The sequence below is a fragment of the Parus major genome, chromosome 21 (assembly GCF_001522545.3).
Source record: "Parus major isolate Abel chromosome 21, Parus_major1.1, whole genome shotgun sequence".
Lineage (NCBI taxonomy): Eukaryota > Metazoa > Chordata > Aves > Passeriformes > Paridae > Parus > Parus major.
In genome coordinates this window covers 2,535,248-2,559,317 of record NC_031789.1, presented here as the reverse complement: position 1 = coordinate 2,559,317, position 24,070 = coordinate 2,535,248, and the positions used below count along the sequence as shown (strand labels likewise).

Below are 24,070 nucleotides of genomic sequence, written 5' to 3'. Positions count from 1 at the left end.
GACAAAAGTGACCAGTGTAACTTTTTCTAACACAGAAAAACTGTGTTCATTTTATAGTTTTCTTAGAAAAATGTAACATTTCAAGTTCTGTTAAGACAAGCAGCTGAAGGCAAAAGGATATTTCAAGGCACAAAGGGTCTATAATCTACATTCAACAGTCATTTAAAGTATCCTGAAGGACATTCAACTTGTGTAAAAGCATCACTTAATAAAACCCAATTCCAGGTACCAGGAGCACAAGAAGTTAAATAATGCCATCAAAAACAGCTCTTGGGAACTCCCACATGTTTCCTGGAAATATATCTGCATAAAATCAGGCTACACTGTATTGTTTTAGGGCAATCCATAAGCCTTTTAAAGATTGCTTGTCCAGGAGTACTTTGAGTGGTTCTCTTAAAACGAAGAGGAAGCACAAGGAAAGACTGGAGGACTGCAGAAGGTGCATCCAGTCACACACATACAGAGAAGGGATTTAGGGGGAGGGAGGAAAGGAGAATACTGGGATTACAGTGAGTCACTGTGCTTAACATGACACTGTGCTTAACATGACACCTCCAAAATCTTCTGGACTTACTGCAGAACCCATCTGCCTAACCTTTAGGTAGGCAAAAGAAATATCAGATCTCCTGTTTGCCCAGTAGCAGGTGCTGCTCCATGGGAAGAACAGGAGGCTGGGCTGGGCGAGGGCAGGGTCTGTGCTGGGGTGCTGGGTGCCTCAGTACGGTGGCTGGGCTGCCTTGCCTGGGGAAGGCCACTGTGGAGAAACATCTGGCTGATCGATGGGCTCGTAGGTGCTGCGGTCCTGGCCTGCACTGGTGACACCTGAATGGAGAAGGAAGAGAACAAGCTTGGGTCAGAGCACAAGAACTGAATGCTCTAGAAGAAAACAACAGCTCAGGAGCACACATTTTACCAGCTCCCAGCACCTGTGGTCTGTGATCCTCACTGATCAGGCAGGAGGTAAGAAAAGTCACCTTTCCAACAAGCCTATTCTTTCCCTGAGAAATGCTCTCTTAGTAGCCACATGGCTGTGTGGAAAGCAAGACCCACATAGCAGCACAACAGGTTTCTGCAACTGTATTTCAGCAAGATAAAGTGTGTGAGAGCTCATGGAAAAATGGACAGACAGAGCCAGAAGCTGCAGGAATTGTAGCTGGCTGACAGCATAGATAGAAAGGCATGATACATCCACAAACCACTCTAACCAACAATGCAGCTATGCCTCAAGTGTGGCACCAAATTTGAATCCAACAGTGCTCCTAACTACACTGTCAACAATTTATCTGTGCAAAATCATGTTACTCTCCAGGGCATGAGCAGGGAAAGATGAGGCAGAGAATGTGCATGGATAGCTCTTTATCTAGGGGCCAGGCATTTGCCATGGGGAGAAAGCAATCTGAATCACAGATAGCCACCAGACTATGAGGGATTTGTTCTAAGCAGCAAGGATGCTCCCAAGCAACAAAGAGGGACTTCATGTAGAAGGAAAACAGGACTGAAAAGGCCAGAAAATTTCAACACTGCTGGGTTTAAAAGAAAATGCCAGATAGCAGGAGAATGAGAGGAAATTTGTCAAGCACATTCAGCAACACAGTACAGAAAATCTTGTAAGAAAGGCAGTTCAGGAGGGGATGTGAAACTACAAAGTATCTGAATTCCCACCTGCGCCTGAGAGGAGAGACTCAGTTTGGGATAGTGTGGTTGAAAAGAAGTGCTGCCAAATTCCAAGCAATGAGATGAACTCAGTGATACCTAGACTTCCTATGGGATACACAGGTTGAATCCCAATGACAAGCACAGTGAGCAGCTAGTAAAAACTGACACAGAAAAGGCACTGCATGTGATTCACATGCCTCCTCTCCTCCAAAACCTATCCATCTGGATTTTCACAAGTAGCTGGCAGAGAGGATATCCACACTCCACTAGCAGAGAGGTGCAAATAGCACACAGTGCCCTAAGCCATCGTTTCCTTCCATGGCTTCTCCTCCTCTGCAGGTTTCCACCTCTTCACAGGAGTGTGATCTTTGCTACCACCAAAGCAGAATAAGAGACAGCTTCCAGACACTAATGCAGGTACACCATCTTTTGTCCTGCACAGCCTTCTTAGGATAACAAATAGAACTGTGACAAGCTGCAGGTTTTGCCAGCATGAATTCAAACAATCCCTGGCAAACAATCAATCCCTGGCAGCTGCCCAGGCACACACTATTACCAGGAATGCTTGGCAAAGCTGACCAAGACCCAGAACATCTAGCCACAGCACATCCTCTCTGCAAATCTCCCACATTATCACTATCAAATACCAGGGGAAAAATTAAATGTCTCCAAGCTAACTTCCATCAGGTAAACATTAATCCCATATTCCATGTGAGGAACAAAGTACAAAGCAATCAAGGTAAATAGGACATATGAGGCACACAGAAAGCTTGGAGTTAGAAATCCAGCTTTATTTCCCTCTTGGTCATAATCCAGCCAGAGGAAATACTGCCTCTACTTTCCTGCAGAAGGAAAAGAAAGGGTTGACAAAGAATAGACACCCAAAAGACTCCAACAAACACACACAAATGCAGAAGGAGGAAGAAGGAAAAGCTGCTCAACACCATCGTGGGCAAAATGGCTTCAAAAACCTCAGGTCTGCAAGGAGAGAGAGGAAGAATATAAACATAAAGCCAAAGACACACCAGAATGACAAAATGGGAGAACAAACATGAGCAATACAGAGCAAGCACCCTGTCTGCCTGGAAAGGAGGGCAGAATCCAGAGCTCAAGCTGAAGGGCCCAAAATGCAAGGCAGTCCTGTGGAGCTGGCCCACACTGACATGGAAGCAGAAGAAACGATGTCCTACCTATGTTAAAGGTGTACTCTCCTCCACGCTCCCGATACATTCGATACACCAAGTAGCAGGACACAGGTTTGAGGAGGAGACTGAAGATGGCCATGCCTATACTGAAACGCTTCGCGTCACTGAGGAAGTCGTGTGAAGGGTAGAAGATAGAGATGTGAATGATGTCTGTGAGGACTGTGAGCAGCAGGCCAGTCAAGAACTAGAAACAAGGACAGAGAATGGGACATGAACAGAACAAGGGTTTAACCACTGACAGTAACAGTCAGCATCTGTTTCCTGTGAGATCTATGTTGCACAATCATCCTTCACCCCAGTATCACACAGCACTCTTGGTACTGCCCCAGGCAGACAGATACTCCTAGATGAATGATCTTGTATTTTGTGTCTTTTCCTGTCAGATGTTTTCTCATAATATATTCTAGAATTGTTTCTTTTTGTTTGCCAATCTATTCAATGTTAAGAAAAGGGTTTTACAAAGCCCCTCCAACTCAAGCATATTAAACACTTTGAGTCCTCATCTGGCATTACAAGTCACAATAGCAGATAAAAAAAGGAAGAATCAAGTATGTCTCATCTCAGAGAAGAAAAATGATTGGCAGTGAGTGCTTCTCACCATGGTTTACAGAGCTCATGGATTTATATGCTCTCTTAAAAAAAAAAACAACAAACCCACCCAAACAGGGAACTGCTGTATTGGGAACAGATGAAAATCATCACTAGCTCAAAGCGTCTGCCCTCCACCCTCTTCCTGAGCAGCCTGGGGGAGACCAATACACTCACCATCGTTATGGCATCAAGGGAATCTCGCTGCACAATGGCCCAGATCCCAACAGCAAGGACACTGAAATTCCCCCAGGCATAGGAGATTGGCAACATGTAATTCATGCATCCCCTACCAAATGAGACAAAAAAAAACAGCTCACATTCACAATAATCCTGCAACAGTTTGGTTTTGTCCCTGTTCCCATACAAACACCTCACTCTTATATTTAGGATCTTCCTGCACACAGGCACGAACAGGGAGTGCTGATTCCCAGGGAACATCCCATTCTTAGTTTGAAGGAATACCCTCTTCTCTCCCAGGCCAGACACTAATCACTCACCACACTGTGAGCAGCCAATGTACCAGAATGATAGCCTATGAAAAAAAAAAACAAAACAGGAAGACAGGTCAGCATGTTGGGAGAACTCTGAGAGGATCAATGTGAAACAGCATGCTCTTGTTCCCAAGGGATGGGTGGAAGAGTGGCCTGGACCCATGAACCAGTGCAGAAAGATGGTAAAGCAACTGGGACAGTGTAGACAAAGCTATTTTTCTCCACATCTGCTGCTGAGTATTTCCTGTGGTGCTACAGTGTAATCATTCATTCTTCTTGTCATCTCTGTCCACAGCTGATTCAGGGACCACTTAGCCTTTTTTAAATGGGTTATTAATTTTGGAACTCCAGACAAGTTTGCACAGAAAGCCAGGCAATCTGATTCACGCTGTGCTAGCAGTTTATACATGACCAATCTGGCATCCCATTGCCAAAAAGCCCATGGACAGCCATGCCTGCAGCTCCTACAATTTCATTCCAGTCCTCAGCAAATACTTCTTTCCAGTCTGTTCAGAGCAGTGGTCCAACCTCACTGCAGTATTAACAGATCTGAAGGCTTCTTCCAGAACTCTGGGAACTGGTCCTGCCAGAGCACACAGCTCTTTTCACTCCCAGTGAAGCCACCAGGTCCAACAGTGCCCTGAGGAGCAGTAAGACAATGCTGTCACAAATTCTGTACTCTGCATGTGTCTTTAATGATCCTGGACCTTGTGCTTAATGGGACAAATTCAAGAAGAAAGGATCATACTGTACTAAGTGATACAAGGATTCTCTTCACCACTACCACTTGCCATTTTTGTAACCAAGGAAACACCCTACATGTTTATTCAGAGAGCAAATGGGAACAACAATTTATCACTTCAGGCTTCTTCTACATCTATAGCCCACTGGTCACTTCAACAAAGGGACATCCCTCATATTTGCTGTCTAAACATTTGTGAAAACAAAAATATGGAAGACAGGGTCTATAATCAGCCTCACTAAAGAAAAGCTGAAGCCTGGACATATCAGAGGATCCATGGGATACAGGCACACTTTCATTTTTTCCTAGCTGTGAGAAAGGCTTCAAATTGGCATTTCTGCTGGCCTTGGTATCAAAAAAAGCAAACCCCCATTATCAAAACCCCTCTGAAGCACACTCCCCCCCAAAGGAAAGAAAAGAAAACTGGGAACTGAGTACGTAGCAAAGGCCTAAGTTACTCAGTGGGCACAGGAAAGCTGTATGCAGACAGGAACATTAAGACACAAAGAAGAAATTAAGATTTACTGACACCCTGCTAGATTCTTTGACTTATAACATCTCTCCATGCTCTAACTTAAAACAAAACTAGTTGTAGGAGAAGAGAGTGGAGCTGAGTAAGTGAAGCAGAGTCAGGAAAGCCCAGGGGTGGCCACTGGCTGTGGCTCACACTGCTCTGCCAGGACACCACAATGCAAATGACTTCCAGCTCTTCCTTCACTGCAGTGCCCCATCAGCTGCTGAGCACTCACTAGACCTTGCTTCCAACTTCCATCACTCATTAGACAGATTTTTATTAATTATTTTTTTTAATTGATCATGAAAGCTTACAAAATGCTTCATGACCCCTCACGCTTCCCCTTCTCCCAAATTGTACCACAGACACAATGGAAAAACTGCTAATCAGTAAAATACAAGATGCTCCTGGATAAGAATGGAGATGTGCAAATACTATTTCCTCAAGAGACTATCGCAACACCAGGAAAATTCTTAATTAGATAGTATTTAATTGCATGTTACATACCCACAAGACCCCTCAAGGCTCACCAGTTAACATAATTAGGCAGGGTGGGTTTTTATTTAAAGCTGTCTAGATCAATACTGCAGCTACTAAATTATGAAGTATGTTTAGTCATCAGCATAAAGCCAGGCTGATACTATGAGTGACTGCTGAAATAAAACCAAGATATTCCCTTTTTAGTTATTAGTCCCATTTACCTGACAGTACTTCAGTGCACTGTGGAATTGACTGGTGGTGTTGGTATGCTTTAACATAGAAAATATAGTGTAAATGAAAAACTACAGTTACTGTGTGAGATTAGTTAATTTGCAGGCAGTCTCCTGATAAGACAGCAGAAGAATTTAAATTTTTTTCCATCTGTCCAAGGATTTAAGACCGTAGCTAAGACAGACATACATTTCTTCATTAACTCCTAAGACTTGAACTAGTGGTGAGAGCAGAAAATAAGAAAGGTAGGTCCTTTGTCCCCATCTCTTCTGGGAAAAAGGATGGCCATGTAATTAAAAGCATCCCATTGGAAACTGGGGAGAGCTAAGGAGAATTCCTACCTCCTTTGCAAATCCCAGCATGTGATGGAACTAATTGCCAAGCATAAAAAGAGCCTAGGTCTGCCAGGGTCTCATTAGATGGGAAACTCTTTGGAATAGGAACTCCTTTAAACATGCTTCAACACAGAACTTAGCACAAGGTTGAATTTTGAGTTAAAAATGAACCAGTTCCAAATTACAATTATTTTCTTGTTGTATCTAAATTTCAATTTTACTTACTTTTTTTGTATTTTTTTATTTTAGAGTAAGCTCACCTACTCTATGAGTGACATTCACCTAAAAACACACAAAATCAAAATATGAATCTGAGTGGCCACCTGTGAGGATGCTCCTCATTATTATAACAGAATGATAATAATGAGAGTGCTTAAGCAGTGGGACAGGCTATCCAATGGGTCTGTCATGGCTCTGCTCTTCTATTAAAACTCAGCTGATTTTTTTGAGTTGAGCTATTTGATCTAACTTTGCAGTTTGCCTTGCTTTGAGCAAGGTTTAATCACATGACATACAGACATCTCTATTATTCCTTGATTCTGTGACTTAGCATTTAAAATTGCCTAAGCACAAAATGTGTGTTTCCAGGCACATGGATTATAGAGCATTGCCTAGGCTTGATCAAAGTCAAACATTATATTTCAAAGCTCTGCATGATTATTTCAATAATCATAGGTGTCAAGCTGTCATGGTAGAAGTATGGCTCTGCTGCTTCCCCCATGTTTTGCTGAGCATGGCTGTCAGAACCGAGCCAGTAGATCCTGTTCCATGAGAACATTCCCCACCCACTCCAGGGCAAAGCCTGCTACATTAATTTTATAGCTCTTCAAGCAGCTTAAAGAGAGACCCTGAGGCTAAGATACTGCTACATTCTGGCACAAACACAGCTCAGTCATGCAGCTTTCTTGGAACTATTTCTATCACGAGGCTCATCTTTATAATCTCACAGAACCAGTAAGCAGATCATACCAATGAATAGTAGCAGTGTGTGTTATTTCCAGGCCCCTTCTGAGTAAGAATCTTCCCCACCTTTGTGGTATTTTCCAGGGAATCAGGCCCTAACTTGGGAACAGTATGAAGTGTAGGTACAACTATTAACTGCCTATTTCTGCCTTTGCAGCTCAGAGCAGAACTGGCAGACGTGACAAGGAATTTCTTAATGCTGAAAACAGTTCACTCAGGACAAACACACACTTATCTAGTAAGAGATTGGAGAATGGTTGTCTGAAACATGAGAAGAAAGGCAACATTTTAGTTTTGTTGTCTTTGTGACTCATTCATTGAAAAATCTGTTTCTCAGCTCCCCTATCTCCATTTCCCATGGTAGAACATGTATTTTGTGTTGGCAAACTTTTTAATTAAATGTCCCTTGTTTTCACTGTTGTTTTAGCATGGAGAAAAAATAATCAAATCAAGTTAAAAAACAAAGCAGAAGGCAAGATCTTTTTATATTCCTAGTGCCCTGGGAATCACACAATAGTCCGAACTTGTCAGAGCAAAGTATCAGCTAGTTTCCAGAATGTAATATAATCCACATGCTGGGCCTTGAAAAATCCATTTGCTTACTTGCCTCTAACAAGGGAAGTTGCTTTTCTTGGTGAACTAGTAAGAGGCGTATTCATCATTATATGAATACCCATCTTTTATTTAATACAGCCACATGAAAGCTGTCCTGTACAAAGCTGAATTAATAATGGTAGCTGAGATAATACTATTCTCACATCCAACCCATAGGCAGCCTGGTCCAGGGCCACTGCTCACAGCAAAAAAAACTCTGATGTGATCCGTGATGCTTTCACTCTCTGGGCAAAGCTTTAACCAAAGAAAGCATCTGAACCATGCTGTATTAAATGAAATCACAAAGTAGTGAAGCTAGGAAAGGACACACTTAGAAATCTCAGGGCTCTGAAAATGTAAAAGACAAAAAAATAATAGAGGAAAATGTCACGTGTCTGGTAGCACAAGAAGACATCAGAATCAAACATCAACCTCAAAAGCAAACAGCATGATTTTAACATCCACCTGGCTTGTCAGCAAGGAAGTGCTTCTTCCAGAAGTGAAAAATGTAAGGTTAAGTCTCTTTTATCTTCTTTCTCTGGTTATCAGATATTCACTGAAATTTCCAAAGTGCCCTCAAGTGGAGCCTGCCCTCCCCAGAGGAGAAGCAATTGCAGTTATCCATCAGATGATAACCCCCAAGTAAGTGGGCTTATTTTTCTAAGATACTTTGCCTGACAAGCAAAAACTTTGTCTCCTCAGGATCTCGTGCAGTGTTTATCTTGGCTGAGCTCTGGTCAGCTGAGCTGGAAACCTCCATGGACACTAGTTAATAGCCAGCTGTTGTCTCTGCCCAGTCCTCGGCCACTTTAGCAACATCCCTGAAGTAAGAGCAAATTTTGGAGTCATCACCTGGTGGGTTTAACCATGAATCATAGAATACACTGAGTTGGAAGGGACCCATCAGGATCACCAGCTCCTGGCCCTGCACAAGACACCTCAAGAATTCCACCCTGTGCTTGAGAACTTTGCCCAAATACTCCTTGAACTCAGATAGGCTTGGTGCTGTGACCACTGCCCTGGGGAGCCTGTTCAGTGCCTGATCACCGTCTGGGAAAAACATTTTCCTGATATCCAACTTAAACCTCCCCCGACTCGGCTTCATGGCGTTCAGAACTTCTACAGCCTTTGCCCATGTAAAAGAAAAAAAAGTAGGAACTTCAGCTTTTCCTCCTCAGAGGGCTCCGCAGTTCCGAGCAGGGCCTCAGCCAGGATGAGGACCAGGCACAGGGCTGGAGAACATGCGAGAGGAGAGGAGGGACACAGGGAGGGCCGATCCCAGCGCCCGCGGCTCAGCCCCAGCCGCCCTCCCGCTGCCCTGGCCCCGGGGGAAGCCCCTACCTTGAGGCTGACGGCCGGCAGCTCCATCGCAGCAGCCCCGGGACCGCCGGCGGCGCCGCTCGGCCGGGCAGGGCCGGGCTCGGGGCCGGCGAGGGGCGGAGGAGCCGGGACACCGCCCCCGGGCCCGCCCTGCCCGCGCCCGGACACGGCGGGCGGTGCCGGCGGTTCTGGACGGGCCGGGTTCTTTGCTCGGTTCCATGCGGGGCTGGGAACCCGTGGCGGCTGGGGGGGTCCAGCGGAGTCCGGCTGCTCTGCCTGCCTGATATGAACCGCACGGCTTCTGAGCTCCTTAATGCCTCCAAGGCGGGTGCCACGGGGATGGTGCCAGACTCTTCCAGTGGTACCCAGTCACAGGACAATGGGCATAAAATAAAACAAATTCCAGCCCAACATGAGAAAGAACTTTACGTTGAGGGTGGCGGAGCACTGGGACAGGCTGCCCGAGAAGGACATGGAGTCTCTCTGGAGACATTCCAGACCCAGCTGGACACGTTCCTGTGTCACCTGCTCCAGGTGACCCTGCCTTGGCAGGGGGAGGGGGCAGCAGGGAGTTGGACTAGATGATCTCCAGAGGGAGGCCTCTTCCAACCTAACAATTCTGTGATTTTGTTTCCAAAGCCACCACTAAGTTAAAAATATGCACGGATCAGTTTGTTGGCTGCTAACACCCAGCCAAATTCCTCCTGCTGCTTGCACATGCTGTGTAGTGAGACATGTTTGGACATTTTACTTTGACTGTAATCAGTGTCCAGAAAAGCTACGGCTTGTGAAGGACTTACGAGCTTTCTGCAGGAAGAGTTTTTGTGCATATATCTACGACCAAAGAGTGAGGAGTGACAAAGAAACTGTTGATGACCCCAATAAAAATTTTATTTTAAGATGCTGATTGTGCTCAGCCATGTCACCCAACAGCTAAGTCAAGTTAAGGTCAGTCTTAGGGGTTGAGCCAGGTGACTAGGATGGCTGGCAGGTACTTAGCTGCTTCCTTTGGCCCTGGATTTTTCCCTAGAACTAGATGACTGAATCCTTTTGCCTAAAAACCTGGTACAAATAACAAGTTCTTAGTTTCATATTCTGAAAGAAAGCTGGTTTCATTTTAGAGCTAGAGAAGTTGGTAAGTGACCACTTCAACCCCACACAGTTCAGCTATAACTTACCATTTCCTGTCCAGTTCATGCCAGCAGCCTTCTCCCCAAGTCTGACAAACAAAATAACAGAGCCCAGAGGTCAGGATGACACTTCTCACACCCTCCCATCCTTGCCTAATGTGTGCTGTCTGCAGTGTAAGACTGCAATGTCTTAATAAGTCAGCTCCTTTCTTGTCATTATTCCTTCTTACAAAAAAGATGGGGCCTCTAAGAAATTAGCTGGGTCAGTGGTTCATTGCAGAAGTTGGATGTGGAAATGCATGAGTCATCCTTCAGTCTCATTTCCAGTTCAAGCAGTGAGAATTGTGCAGTGCTGAATCTACTGTCAGACATTCTCAAACAAGCCACAAATGTAGTGCTATCCACCCTGTCCTTGACCATGTCCTGAGTGTTACTGACTGCTTGTATGCAGCACACTTCAAGATTTCCCAAGGCAAAGCATTACGTGCCAAAATTAAATTACCTAGAAAATGCTAGAAAGCATCAGGATAAAACTGACTGGCTGCATAGCTCAGAACAACAATAAAAAACCCAAAAAGGCTGCGAAAGTCCCCTCAGGAATCTCTGAATGTGTCACTTTCAAAGAAAAGATTGAAATATAACTCATCTATTGCCACATGACACATGAGCTGTGACTTCACTTCCATTATTGTGTCTTGCAGGGAAGTCCTGCCTCTGTCTACAGAAGTAATGGAATCAAATGAGATCAATGTTAGTGGTTCCAGTAATGTCAAGGAATGACTGGATTTTAATGTAAATGACAAAAATCTATGATACTTGGGATGGTGGGAAAGACAGACTGAATAGCCATTTTGCTGGCTCAGTGTGAAGTGCACTAGGATGCCCTTCTGCTAAGACAGGTATTTATTAAAGGAGAACTGTTTGTTATGAAGACAAATTCCACTGTCCCAGCTGAATGATAAGCACTGTTTGGATGCAGCAGCATGTGGGTGTCTTTGCTCCCTTCAGCATTCTCACTCAGCCTGAGACAGTCTCATTATCATTTATGCAGCATGAGCCATAATTTGAATTGATGTGTCCACTGTTTAATGCAAAGCATTTCTCCTTGTACAATAAAAGCACTTTACTTCATTTTGTTCATCAATGTATTGTGTAGTTAATTCATCCCTGCTTATTATATCCTGGGCTTGCATATCATGGACTCAAGGGACATAGAAATATCTTAATGATCTCATGGATATGAAAACAATGAGAGCTATAACTGACATTATGCATTTATGTCTCTCACACCTGTGTGATCTGGGGGTTGCTTGTTTTTTATTTCTACTTTGTGCTGCTTGTACCTTGTAAATTGCCTCTCTGTGTAACCCACTCTCTTCCCTTCCCCAGGTTTGATAAAGCAACACAACATGGCAAGGAAGATAAGCAGCAAGTTAAAGAAGACCTGCAGGGAGAAGCAGATGACGCAGAAGACTGGATACAGAGATTTTTGTGACTAGAAGACTGCTCCAGGTGAGTTCAGTTCATTGCAACCAATACCCAACAATTAGCTGCTTTATGCAAAATCTGTTGTTTCAAAAAATCTATCAGTTTGCCTTGTGCAGACTGAGTAAAAACCTAATACACAGCTGGATCCCCTCCTGATAGCATAAAAGTGAGGCTAACAAGGCAGAAATGTTTTCCTTTGCATTTTCAGGACACTGTACCCTTGGTGCATAAGGTGATAGCAATTCCACAGGGAGGTGAAGAAGTTAATACAATTGCTCCTGCTGTCCTTATCTGGCCCATGGAGGTGGAGACAAGCTCACCCCTCATAGTTGTGCCCTTCTTCCCCTCCCTAGGGGTTCAGTCTGAAGATAACTAAAGGCTGCAGCTGACACCAGTATCTCTGAGTTTTGCCCCTGGCTATGGAGTTGAGAGCAATGAAGGCATCAGCTCAGCACAAATACATATATTAACCACAGAGCCTTTCTGAATAAGTAGTGAGGAAGGGCATATAGAGAGTTGCCTGACTCTACAAACTCCCTTTTGAATCTCAGCGTGAAATCAGCAAACAGAATCATTATCTGGATTGGAGGGGAAACTGAAGGCATCTTGCAATGCTGGTGGAAAACCTCCTCCTGCAATTGCACTGCAAAACAGACTATGACAAGGTGATTTGGGGAGTGGAGAGGGTCACATTAATGTGGTGTCTTGACAAATGCACTTGGAAGTCCTGATCTCAGCAGCAACAACTTGCTCCTCTAATTTTCTAAAATCTAACTAAAGCTTTGAGATATCATTAAGAGACCACTCTTCAAGATTCACTGACACTCCAGAAAATGAACTGACATACCAGAAGTGGTTTTATGGAGCACATATGCTCACTCAGAACATTCCAAGAAAACAACAGCCCTCGGGTTTTTTTCTGATAAAAAATATGAAAGCGATGTTTTTTCCAGGCTTCATGTAGCAGAGAATGACTGTCATGGATGTGAACAATTTGGTATAGCATGGGTTTCAAATTGAAGCACTTTCACACACTGTGGATTTACAACAGGGTAATTACTGGGGGAGGGAGGGAAGAGAGAGGGTTTCAATAAAACACCTCCGCACGAAAATGAATGCAGACTATTACAGACCCGAGACAGAATGATTCCCAAGTGTTTTAATTTGTGCTTCCACTCCTTGCCTTTCTTACAGTCATAATTTTGGCAACTACCAGCAACATCCCTGAGATTCAACAGCACTTGCAGAGCAGGCAGCTACTGAAATGATTATGTCAAATCAGCATGCTGTTCTCTCTTTTCCATGTTTAATGATTCTCACCCTTGGAGAAGCAGTTTAAAGTGATGCATAACCCTTGGACTCTCAGAGGCTACTATCAGCAGTAGCTTTAGAACAGGACTTTGGGTGGGATTTTGTCACTCACCTTTCTTGCATGTATGCTATGTGATTAACCTCAGAAATTATTGTACAGAGCCCTGCTATGGCTGGTTTGGGCCTGGTCCAAAGTCTTTCAAGACAATAGACAATCTTGCAAGAGCTCTGACTTAAATTCTCTGGAAGCAGCAGAGAAGCTGAGCTTGTGTGAATTCTTAATTTGAGTTACTTAAACAATCAGTTGAGAAGAAGATATAAATCAGGTCTTGCTTGACATTTGTATCTCTCTTGTTCAGACTTAATGCCCCCAAAGGCAAAACTGTCACTGATGGCACCATGACTATGAGATACTGGGAAGGAAGGGGAAAGCTGCTAAAAGTAACCCACGATGGTGATGCTCTGCAGCTGCTGTCATGCCTTTGAGACAGGACAGAGTGGCACTAAAAAGCTTTGCTGTGCTCACAAGTGGGTTGGACTTATACAAATGTTGCCCTGGGGTTTTATATCACAGGCTGCTCTTGCATTCCACACCTCTGCACTTTGTTATTTATTCAACAGCTTTCCTTTGCACTGCAATTGTGAAGTCAGTAGTTGATCTGGCTGATCCATAATTCAGGCTGCTTCTTTTCACGCTGCTGTGGCTATGCAGCATGTGCCTGTAGCACTGCTCACCCTTCCTGCTCCACCTCTGCAACACCACAGCTTGACTTGTCAGGAATGACACTTGGTCACAGGCTGTCTTTCTGAAACTCCAATGTGAGCAATCAGTCCAGTAATCCCTGACTTGTCTGATAATAGTTAACTGAATTTTCTCTGACCTTAACTAATCCCACCAATTAATAATAATCTTTATATTCAGAGTTAATAGCAGACTGAAGGCTGAAAAAGCAAGAACTGAAGGAGTAAGTCTCCTTTTAGAGTCTAAAAGCTCTGACTAAATTCAGACTTGCTTGTATTTCACAATTTGCTACACAGTGTTGCCTTAAACACTGTCCATGATCCTACAAGAATCCCATATGTAGAGTGAGAGGCAAGGAATACCTGCATCAACAAGGATGAAGACACCTGCAAAATTTCCTGCTCACTTTCCGTTGCACTGTTCTCCCCCCATATCTTGGCTCCTACACTAAAAAGCAGTGTGATATCAAACTTGGTTTTGATAGTGCCTGTGCATGTGGTTCTCATCAGTGTCACATAGACCAGAGGCTGAGAGCTGTGCAATTGAATGTGATCAATTAGGAGCCTTTTTCCCCTTTATGCTTCCACTGACAATGGCACTGGCAGCACCACCCACTATTCTGCATCTGGACTGAGGGAGGGGCTGCATTGCCTCCCCTGGGTTAACAAATTGAATCCTTGCTGCTGTGGAATCGAGCTGAAGGCAAACCACCTTTCTTTACTTCTGTCTTTTGTGCTAAGGCTGTCATGCTGTAAACAGAAACCTAAACAGCTACATCCCCCCCTGTGGTAGGTTTTGCCTAAGAGCTCCTGTACAAATTCCTCCTTCAGCAGGTGTGCACAGGTAAGAAGTGACATTCTATTCACAGTATCTCTCTGTGGCCATGACTGGGCACTCATTATATTAGAGATATAAAGTGTAATGTTCACAGTCTTTGAGTGAATACACAATGCAAAGCGGCACCACAGCGTAAACAGGATTGCAAATTGGAGGTTTGACTAACTAAATGGAACACAGGGGGTTTGGGGAAACTGTGTAAAGAGGATTCTGCCCACAGCACCACAATTAATATTTCTGCTCCTAAAGAAAGTGCTATATATCTCCAGGCTCTTGGATATAAAAAGCTTCATAGCTGCCTCCCTGCAGGAGTCAGGGCATTGGGGTGTTACCAGTAGCAAAGAACATCTTCACCAGCTACCACCTCTCCAGGTTAACACAGGTAGCCTTTGTTGCTCCAATATATCAGTAATTAAGTATTAATATAAAGAAGTTTAAAACATCTCTGTGGCTACACTAGGCAGAAACAGTTACCTGAAATTTGATTGAGAATACAGGCAACTTTGGACAGAGAAATTTTTCTACCAGTGGCACAATTGTTCTGTGTGATTACCCCAAGTCATCAATGTTACCTGCTGACCAACTTCCTTATAGGCTTTTCTGGCTCCTCCACATCCTTGGGTGCAGTCAAAAAGCAGAAGAGTTTCACAAAGGATATCCATTATATCTTTATTTACATATCACAGAAACACACATGCAACATGTCACAGGTTTTACTACAATGGAACAGCCTGTCCCTATCTCCTGTTATCAAAAACTTTATTTTTGGCTCACTAGGAAAACTATAACTTCCCCAGAAAGCTCCTAAAAATAATCATTAAAAATAACAGACCTGGCAGGATTGCTAAATGAGTGAAAGCTACAGGCTGGGATGTCTTGCCACATCCTTGCAGAAACCAGGTGGTTCTCTGTAAGCAAGAAAGGAAGGAAGGATGGAGTGGGACTGGATGGTCCCAAAGATGACAGGTAGGAAGTGGTAGTGTGTAACAGTTGGGGAATATGTCTGGAGCAGTGAAAAAGGGAGAGAGCAAGAGCTCTGCCAGAGGGTCCTCTCTCACCTAGGCAGGCAGCTTCCCGCTGATCCATTTCCCATCTTTGTTTCCACCTGCTACAAATTTCCTCTCTTCTAGGAACTTCCCAGTCCTTAAGGAGGATCTATCTACCTTTATTCTCAAGCAATAATTAAGGGGAAAAGCTTAAGCTCATATCCCCTTTGGATCTTCCACATCTTGCCTCTCTTGAGAGGAGGAGATGAAACTGCAGAGCCTTTTCCTGCCAGGACCATCAGAATGGGAGTCATGATCATAGCTTACCTACTAGGAGAGGAGGACTCAGTTCAATGGCAGGAATGTGCTGAGGGAAGGGAGGGGGACTGCAGTCCTGCTATGGAAAAGGTTCATGCCATTCTATTTATAATGAACATGAGTTTCAGTCTAGCTGGGACCTGGCATGTTCAGAGCCTGCAGCTTCCATCATTTGCTCAACTTTTCCCTCTAATTCCCATTGCTAGGTATAAACAGTTTGACCCCAGCTCCTGACCATAGAGGCAGGAGTCCCATCCTCCTAAACATTAATGAAAGATCCCTGCTCTCCATTGGCAGATTCAGGCTCCACACAGCGCCCTTTCCTCCGGGTCACTCTTCGGTTCCGGTGGAATTTGGCATAACAGCGTAGCCCTATGGAAAAGACATGCAGAAATGAGGAGGGACCAGGGCAGTAACACCATCTGTCTGCCTCAGACTGCTGCACTGGGGACAGTCCCAGTGCTGTGTCAAACAGGGTGGCAGAGAAATGCCTCACACAGACAAGGCATATTGCTCTCTGGGCACTGGCATTCTGTTTGGCTCACTGTTCTGGTTTGGGATGCATTGTTCAGGCAGGTTTTACTGGCTTCTTGAAATACCAATGAATTATTCCAATTGTTTCCAGTGATTTTATGGAAGCCCTGCTTGGTTTCCCCCTATTACTTCCCATTACTGTCTAAGCAATCTCTCCATTGGGAAATTACTATAGACTTAATGTGCAGCAGCAATGACTAGGGACCTCCCCTTGCTATTTATTTCCCTGAAGCTTCAAGAGAGAAGGGAAGAATCTTTGAAGTGTTATTACTGGGAGGTCTGATCCAAAGCCCACTGCTCATCTCCTTTAATTTCTGTTTTAGATGCTCAATATGCAGAGTCTGAAGAAAGCTAGCTAATATAGCATGGGTGAGTATGAAGGGGAAAAAGGCATTTTATTTATAAAAACCATAAGTACATACTCTCCCATGGCAGTGGAAGGCAATGGGAGCCTCTGGTCATGGTAACTACTTGGTTTCTGGCCCCAAGAGGTTGATTTTATGGTATTTCTTGTCTATGTTACACCAGAATACATAACTAGTTGGGCCAGACAGGGTACAGCCTATGGGTAAATAATTCTCATGAAAACTCTGCTTTTCAGTAGTGCAGGATCTCATCATTGGGGTTGGCAGGATCTGATTTGATCATTCTAGAAACTGCAGCTCTTTTAACTTCCAGAGCAGGCAGCAGAGGAATTATAGCTTTTGTCATAAGACAGCTCAAAACTGTTCTTGGTTGTACACTGGAGACCCAGATGATGTCACAGAGCAGTCTTTAGGAGTTATGACCCTGGGCTACACTGAGACCAGCTACCTTAAAAAGTTGGGTTTGTGCCCCTCATTACCAGTCACCCCAGGGCAAACTGGCCTCCTAGGAGAACATGCAAGATCAGAGCTCTGCTCCTATCTAAGCCTCTTGTCTATCTTACCTGGATCTTCCATCTCTGGGGATCTTTTTTATGCTACACAAGATGCACATTTACTATCAACTTGTAACTAGCTTAAGGATAAAGCAGGGCCTGGGGCAGCCTCATTAGGGATTGCAGAAACACGTTTCAGGCTAGTCTATCACAAGGGCATCTCTGATTAGGACCTTGTGGTGTTACACAACATGCCCAAGGTGAAGCCTATCATTTAACATTGCAACTCCAGGAAAGCTACCCATTTAACTGGGTAAAAAGTAGGCAAACAGCCTGGTCAAATCACTGGGTAGCTAATGCAGGTCACAAAACTTGGCAAAGTTTTGTTCTGGCAGGCAGTGTCTGGAGCTGATCCTGAACATGTTTAGACTAGAAGAGCGCCTTTTAACACTTTTAACACTTTTGTAATGCACCTGCCTAGTAAGGGCTGCTGTGGATTCTTCAGAAATAGTTTTAAGAAACAAAAGCCTGAGTCCTTCCCACATCTACTAAATTGCTACAAGCTCAATTGAAATTAACTTGGGAAAGTCATGTTAGGTACAAGGTCTCAAAAACCAGTGTTTTCATAGTCTATGATACTTGAAAGCACCACTAAAATGTTAATATATTGTGGCTTCTTGTGTTAGGCATCAGGATCTTTGTTTTCAATACTAGATATCTAGAAGACTCAACAGTAACACTGTGAGCCAGTGGCAGAGAAAGGCTAAGAGCAGGAGAGCTTGGCTCCTGCTTTTACATACAAACCACTATTCCAAGTCAATGCTAAAAGTTGGGGAGTGTCTTGGGGACGCTTTATATCCCATAACCATTTTTGGTTTTGTTTCATGTCCAGAATGGTCACTGCCTGCCCTGGCTCCAGGAATATCGTGATGTGTGATGGCCAGCCCGGGATGCTGCAGGATTTGTGGACAAGGAACTGCACTTCCTTCCAGCAGGGGATTGGCAAGGCAGACACACGGTATGGTGGGCCTGACCTGAGATCCTGCTGCCCTGTGGTTTTTACCTTTTTCTTTTTTTTCCCTCTTCATTTTTTTTTTCCTTCAGCACTGTGACTAGGGCTTGCTCCTCTGCCACTTGGGAGCCCAGAGCCGGTGTGTGCTGTGCCAGGACCCCAGCCAAACACTCCTCACCAGTGATCTGTGCCAAGGAGTGATCCCCCATCCAGCCCCTGCAGTTTCTTGTCACTGCTTTGGACATTTTGCTACACTTTAGCCCAACACCCATTGTCCACCAGGACCCTCCCCTGCTTCTGCTTCTGCCACTGCTTGGGGCTTAGTGCTACAATTCGATTTACCACCCTGGGGGGGTCTCTGCCATTCCAGCCTGCCGCTCTGAGGCTCCTGCTGCAGCCCATTTTGCCACGCCGAGGGGCACCGGGCTCGGCTGCCGAGGGTTTGTGAAGAAGCAAAGCCTCTCTCCCATCCCTTCCCGTCCCAGGCACGCCGCCATTGCCGTGTGGAGCGGCGGCCCCGCCACAGCGCCCCCTGCAGGCGCGGGGGAATCCCCGCCCGGCCCGGCCCGGAGCCAGCAGCGCCCCTGCCGGCCGTGCCCGGAACTGCGCCAGGGGCAGCGCCCGAGCCGGCCGGGGCTGCGGCTGTGCTGCTGCTCCCTGCTCGTCTGGCTGCACACACACACACACAGTGCACAGACAGACAGACAGACAGACACACAGACACAGACAGACAGACACACAGACACACACACACACACAGACAGACAGACAGACACACACACACAGACACACACACACACACACACAGACAGACACACACACACAGACAGACAGACACACACACACACACAGACAGTGCACAGACAGACAGACAGACACACACACACAGACACACAGACAGACACACAGACACACACACACACAGTGCACAGACAGACAGACACACAGACACACACACACAGTGCACACAGACACTCACACAGACACACACACACACAGACAGACACACAGTGCACACACACACACACAGACACACACACACACACAGACACACAGACAGACAGACACACACACAGACACACACACACACAGTGCACAGACACACAGACAGACAGACACACACACACAGTGCACACAGACACTCACACAGACACACACACACACACACAGACACACAGTGCACACACACACACACACACACACTCGGGAACAACTGCTATTCCTTTCCACAGCTTTGCCTGAAAGACCCCTCATTTCAGGTATAATAATTCAGAGGGAAGTGAGTCATACTTTCCATTCCAAGGGAGGTTCCCACCTTCCTTGGCAGACACCTGTCCTTTAAACCAAGACAGGGAGCAAAGCACTGGACTCACCTTCAGTGCACATACAGTCATCATAACACTTGTTGTTAAGGCCTCGATTGTGTGGTTTGCAGAGGTGTTCACGCAAGTCACAGCAAGAGCCTGCAACAGAGGACCAGGGGTCAGCACAGCTCAGGTGCCCCCTTACCTGTAGGGCTACTGACACCCATGAAAGCTCCATCATGCAGACATCATCCCACAACATGCCTAGAGAACCTCTGCCCTTCCCCTGCATACCACTACTTATCAGTAGTAGAAATCAGGATGCATGTCTTAAAACCTGGGCTAGATTTCAAACATCTCATGTTTGGAGAAATGATTTTGCCAAGCTGATCCTGACCTGGGAGGCAGTCAAGGTGGTGATCACATGGCTCTCCTTCAGTTGTCATGGTTTCATTTCCACTGTTGGGGCTCTTACTGCGGCGTTTTTCTATGGGAAAGAAAACCATAAAAGGTGCTGATAGAAAATTTCACACTTGTGTTTTCATTTTGGAGAATATAAAAATTCAGGTCCAGGGTAAAAACAGCCTCAAATTTCAAGTTTGAAGTCTAAATCTTCATAGTCTAATCTCCTCCCTAGTTCTCAACTCTCCATTTATCATTTTTCCTCTGCCCTCTACATATGCATCCAAAATGAGAAACATTCTGAAGCCGAGCACAAAACTCAATTGGCATTATGCTGCTTCTCTCTTTCCCCACCACTATGATCTCATATCCTTCAGCATATCTATGAATACTAACCATGGACAAGCCTTACAGGATGACTTTTGGGAAAGAGGACAGGGAGGTTTAGCACCTTTCTTTTTAGCAGATGGCCACATTTCTGGTTTGAGATCCTCATAATCGGTCCAGTCAAAGAGTGCCATATCCAAGGTGGGCATCACATCCCCATCTTGCCTGTGACGGGCCTGCAAACCACAAAAAAAGCCAGACAGACAACGGATTAAACTTCTGTAGAGACATTGAAGTCTTTGCAAATTTTCATGGTGCTTTTACACTTTAAAAAAGGTTTTATGATTCCCCCTCCCCTCCTGTCTTATCCACTGGCAATTCCTGGCATCTGGTTTTCAAAAGTGAATGGCTGTCCCTTGTTGAGGCTGAAGCCAAGAAGGAAGTTTCCACTTCTTCTGTGAAAAGGTGAGCAATGAGCATTAGGACATGCTGGCTCTTCAGCCAAGGGCTCTTACTGTCTCTCTGGTCCTTGAAACTCAGTGAAGTTGGATAACTGAGGGACAGGCAAAGCTTGGAGGTACAGAACAGTTGCCAGCTGTCTCTTTACCTGTGACCGTGGTGAAGTGGCTGGAAGAACAGGAGGCTCTTCTGTGGAAACAGCTGTGTCCAGTGCAGCAGTGAGGAGCATGGTGGGAGTCAGACTTGTAGCTTCCTCTGCCTGAAGATTTTGAAACTGTTCTTCAAAGCTTTTGGGTCTCTTGTACAGGGAGCTTGGCCCAGCATCAGGATTCTTCCCTGCAGAGGACAACAGGTACAGTGGCATTACCTTTCTCATCCCTTTTCTCCATGTGACAGATTTGAGTCAAAGGAATTCATGTTCCATCCAGTCACTGGCCACTGTTCCATGACCCTGAGCCACTGTTTAGACCACTGTAAAACAGAGTAATGAGCTATTACAGTGATAAATCAGGTCCAGAATGTATGCAGCTTGGTTTTTGCATGCTTAAGACATACATAATCACACCTTCCTGAAGATATGTCTATGCCTTGTTTAAGAAGCAAAACATGTCTTTTTCTGGTCTCTAGAGTAAAAAATGTACCTGTTTAACCATTTTTAAAGCATTGGATTAAGCTGTTGCAAATACCTGTGAATACGTTCTTATTTAATTTTAGTAGTGATTTATTTCAATTTAGCTCAAGTCAGGACTTACCTAACTTGAAATTATCTTCACAGATACATCCCTCTTCTTCATAAGTATTAATTTAAATATAGACCTTAAGTTAACCTCAAGAAATAAACCCTGTTTTTAGTCTGCAAATATTGCTTCAAACCAGCTTTGTTGCATACTCAGTCCCCTAAAAAAACAATAGAGCTCTTCTTACTGAGGCAGGAAGGAGTGATAGATGGAACTCAAGGACGTGACACCCAGCTTGTTACATAGTGTAGATTGACACAGATTGCCTGGCTTTAACAGAACTCAAGGTTTACCACACTGAGCTCATACCACAGAGACACACACCCACAACTTGACCTGCAAAGGAAAGCAGCCCCAATCAAAACCAAGCAACATTTTAAAGTTATCAGTGCAATTTCACATATGCAAAATCTGAATTTTGTTGTTGTTGTTCAGCATAAACATAGAAGTATAGAAGCTCTGGTGAGAAGAAACTGGTCTTCAAAGCAAAAGGAGGGGGTTGTGTTTTTTCTAATTCTCATCATTTTTTGAAGTCATGGAGAGACTGAGCATGGCTCGGACGTACTTGTTCCTAAATTGGGCCATTTGCTAAAAAGGAAAAAAACCACCAACAAAGCAGGCCAGCCTAAAACAGCCCCTCAAGTCTTAAGGACTCTCAGAGCTCCCCCTGTAAGACAAACCAGGTCATTTTCACAAAATTGCAGCCAGCACTAAAATTCTCTGGTTCTGCAGTTCCCCTTTTTTCTTGTGCCTCTTTTGTTTGGCAGATTTCTCCCCAGAGCAGGCACACACTCCACACCCTCCACACACCCATGTGGCTCCACCACAGCTGCGTCTTCTTGCCCTCCCACAAGAGAGGCAAGAATGCTCATTTCCAGTGACACAACAGCCCCAGCTTCCCTTGGAGCTCAATTACCTCGGTGGTGTTTGAGCCTGTCCCTGCGGCTGTGTCGACGCTGCTCTCGGTTCTGCTTCTTTCCTTTCTCAGAGCCCGGGGACTGGTTTTCTCTCTCAGGATACAACAATTCAAACCCCAGGAACACATCCTTATTCTGTTTCAGGGCTGCTGGCTGTCCCTCTGCCACCAGCTCTTCCACAGCTGAAGCTCCGCTGCCCATCTTGAGGGTCTCTTCCCCAGCCAGCTGCCCTCTTGAAGGCATGGCATGGACCCTCTCCTTCTTAGCTGAGCCTTGCCTGTGATGGCGCCCAGTTCTGGGCTGCTGCAGCCACATCTCTTGGTTTTGAAGGTGGTTGTTGTTCCCTGGGGCATTTTTGAGCTTTGTGCCAGGGTTCAGGGAGACTGCAAGACTGATGTCAGAAAGAACCAGCACGCACAGGAAAAGGAAAGAAGAGAAGGTGGAAGAAGTTTCCATAATCATGGGTGCTCTGTCTCACCTGCAATTAAAAAAGAAAAACAAAAAAATAACAACCAACACTTAGGAAATGTAAAGTCCATGAAGATTCAGTCTTAGGACACTTAGATGAAAACCATTATGGTGTTCTGAGCTGGAAGCAAGTCATTCCCTCTTTGCTTATCTTCTCCCAGCCCTGGTTACAGCAGCTGAGACACATCTGCAGGGCCTGCAGGGCTGAGAGGTCCCAGTTTCATGTGCAAATGAGGCCATCAATCAGCAGGACACTTCCCTTTGATTCCTCACTAGCCCCCCTACCCTCCTATTCACAGCCCACCATCTGAGGGGCTGAGGGGGCTGGCTCCTGCCCACAGCTCCTAAGCCTGGCACCACACCAGCTGCCCAGCCAGGACTGTCTGCTGCCAGGTTGGCATCCTGGGCCAGGGGCACTGGCCCCTCCTCACAGCTGGTTTCCTTGCAATGAAGATGTCAAAAAGAACAGAGCTGGGGGCAGATGGTGGCCTCACAGGACCAGCAACAGTTCTGAGTAGCTCAAGACAGAGACTTCCACACATGCTTGTTTCAGGGTGGCTGAAATTGGTCAAAGAAAGAAAAAACACAGGAGATTTTGTGCTGGTACCTCATGGCATAGCAGGGAAATAAAAGGGGTCTTAGCAGAGCAGGGGCTGCTGGTCTAAGGACCAAGAGGCAGAGAGGCAGACTGAGGTTTCTTTAGCTTGTCTCACTTCCCCTCCTTGATCCTGCACAGGTCACCAGGCAAGGCTGTCACTGGGAGGGCAATTTAAGTCCCAAGACATTGGGACCAAGTTTCATTCAGTGGCTGCAGACTGTTCTCATTCATTCTGCTTCACTGTCATATTTTTGAGGGTCCTCTTTCATCCTCATGTTTGTGTTACAAGACATGGCTTTGGGATGTTGCACAGGTCAGAGCATTCTCTAATTAAGTTATTCAGTCATTCTTCCCTGTCCTTTCCCACAAAACAGGGAAAGGTATTTGCAGCATTTCTAGTGCAGCTTTTCCAGACTGTCCCTCCCTCTGCACAGCATGAAGACATGCTTAAAAACAAAATTCCCTGGGACTGCCAGAAAACCAGGCCTGTGCTTCCATTTGAGAAATACTGTCACAGAG

General features: G+C 45.2%; 2 protein-coding genes across 6 annotated transcripts in view; both read right to left on the bottom strand.

The window, feature by feature from the left end:
- Nucleotides 1-17: 17 nt before the first annotated feature.
- Nucleotides 18-9,227, bottom strand: AGTRAP (angiotensin II receptor associated protein). Of its 3 annotated transcripts, XM_015648258.2 has the most exons (5): nt 9,144-9,227; nt 3,950-3,984; nt 3,627-3,738; nt 2,847-3,045; nt 18-822 (listed from the first exon to the last, which is right to left on the bottom strand). In XM_015648258.2, exons 1-5 carry the CDS (start codon nt 9,168-9,170, stop codon nt 716-718), a joined length of 480 nt encoding a protein of 159 aa, XP_015503744.1. In that variant the 5' UTR covers nt 9,171-9,227; the 3' UTR covers nt 18-715. The 3 variants fall into 3 exon arrangements, with proteins under 3 accessions (XP_015503744.1, XP_015503743.1, XP_015503745.1); XM_015648257.1 differs by lacking the exons at nt 3,950-3,984; nt 9,144-9,227 and adding an exon at nt 3,823-3,943; XM_015648259.2 differs by lacking the exons at nt 3,950-3,984; nt 9,144-9,227 and adding an exon at nt 3,828-3,943.
- Nucleotides 9,228-15,280: 6,053 nt separating this feature from the next.
- Nucleotides 15,281-24,070, bottom strand: part of DRAXIN (dorsal inhibitory axon guidance protein) — a 15,337-nt gene continuing 6,547 nt past the window's right edge. For all 3 annotated transcript variants that reach the window (XM_015648251.3, XM_019008763.2, XM_015648250.3), the window contains 6 exons: nt 22,485-22,963; nt 20,980-21,167; nt 20,497-20,608; nt 20,041-20,130; nt 19,713-19,802; nt 15,281-16,306 (listed from right to left, as the gene is read on the bottom strand). In XM_015648251.3, the coding sequence (XP_015503737.1) occupies nt 16,194-16,306; nt 19,713-19,802; nt 20,041-20,130; nt 20,497-20,608; nt 20,980-21,167; nt 22,485-22,947 (1,056 nt within the window). In that variant the 5' untranslated portion in view covers nt 22,948-22,963 and the 3' untranslated portion in view covers nt 15,281-16,193. The remainder of the gene's footprint in view (nt 16,307-19,712; nt 19,803-20,040; nt 20,131-20,496; nt 20,609-20,979; nt 21,168-22,484; nt 22,964-24,070) is intronic.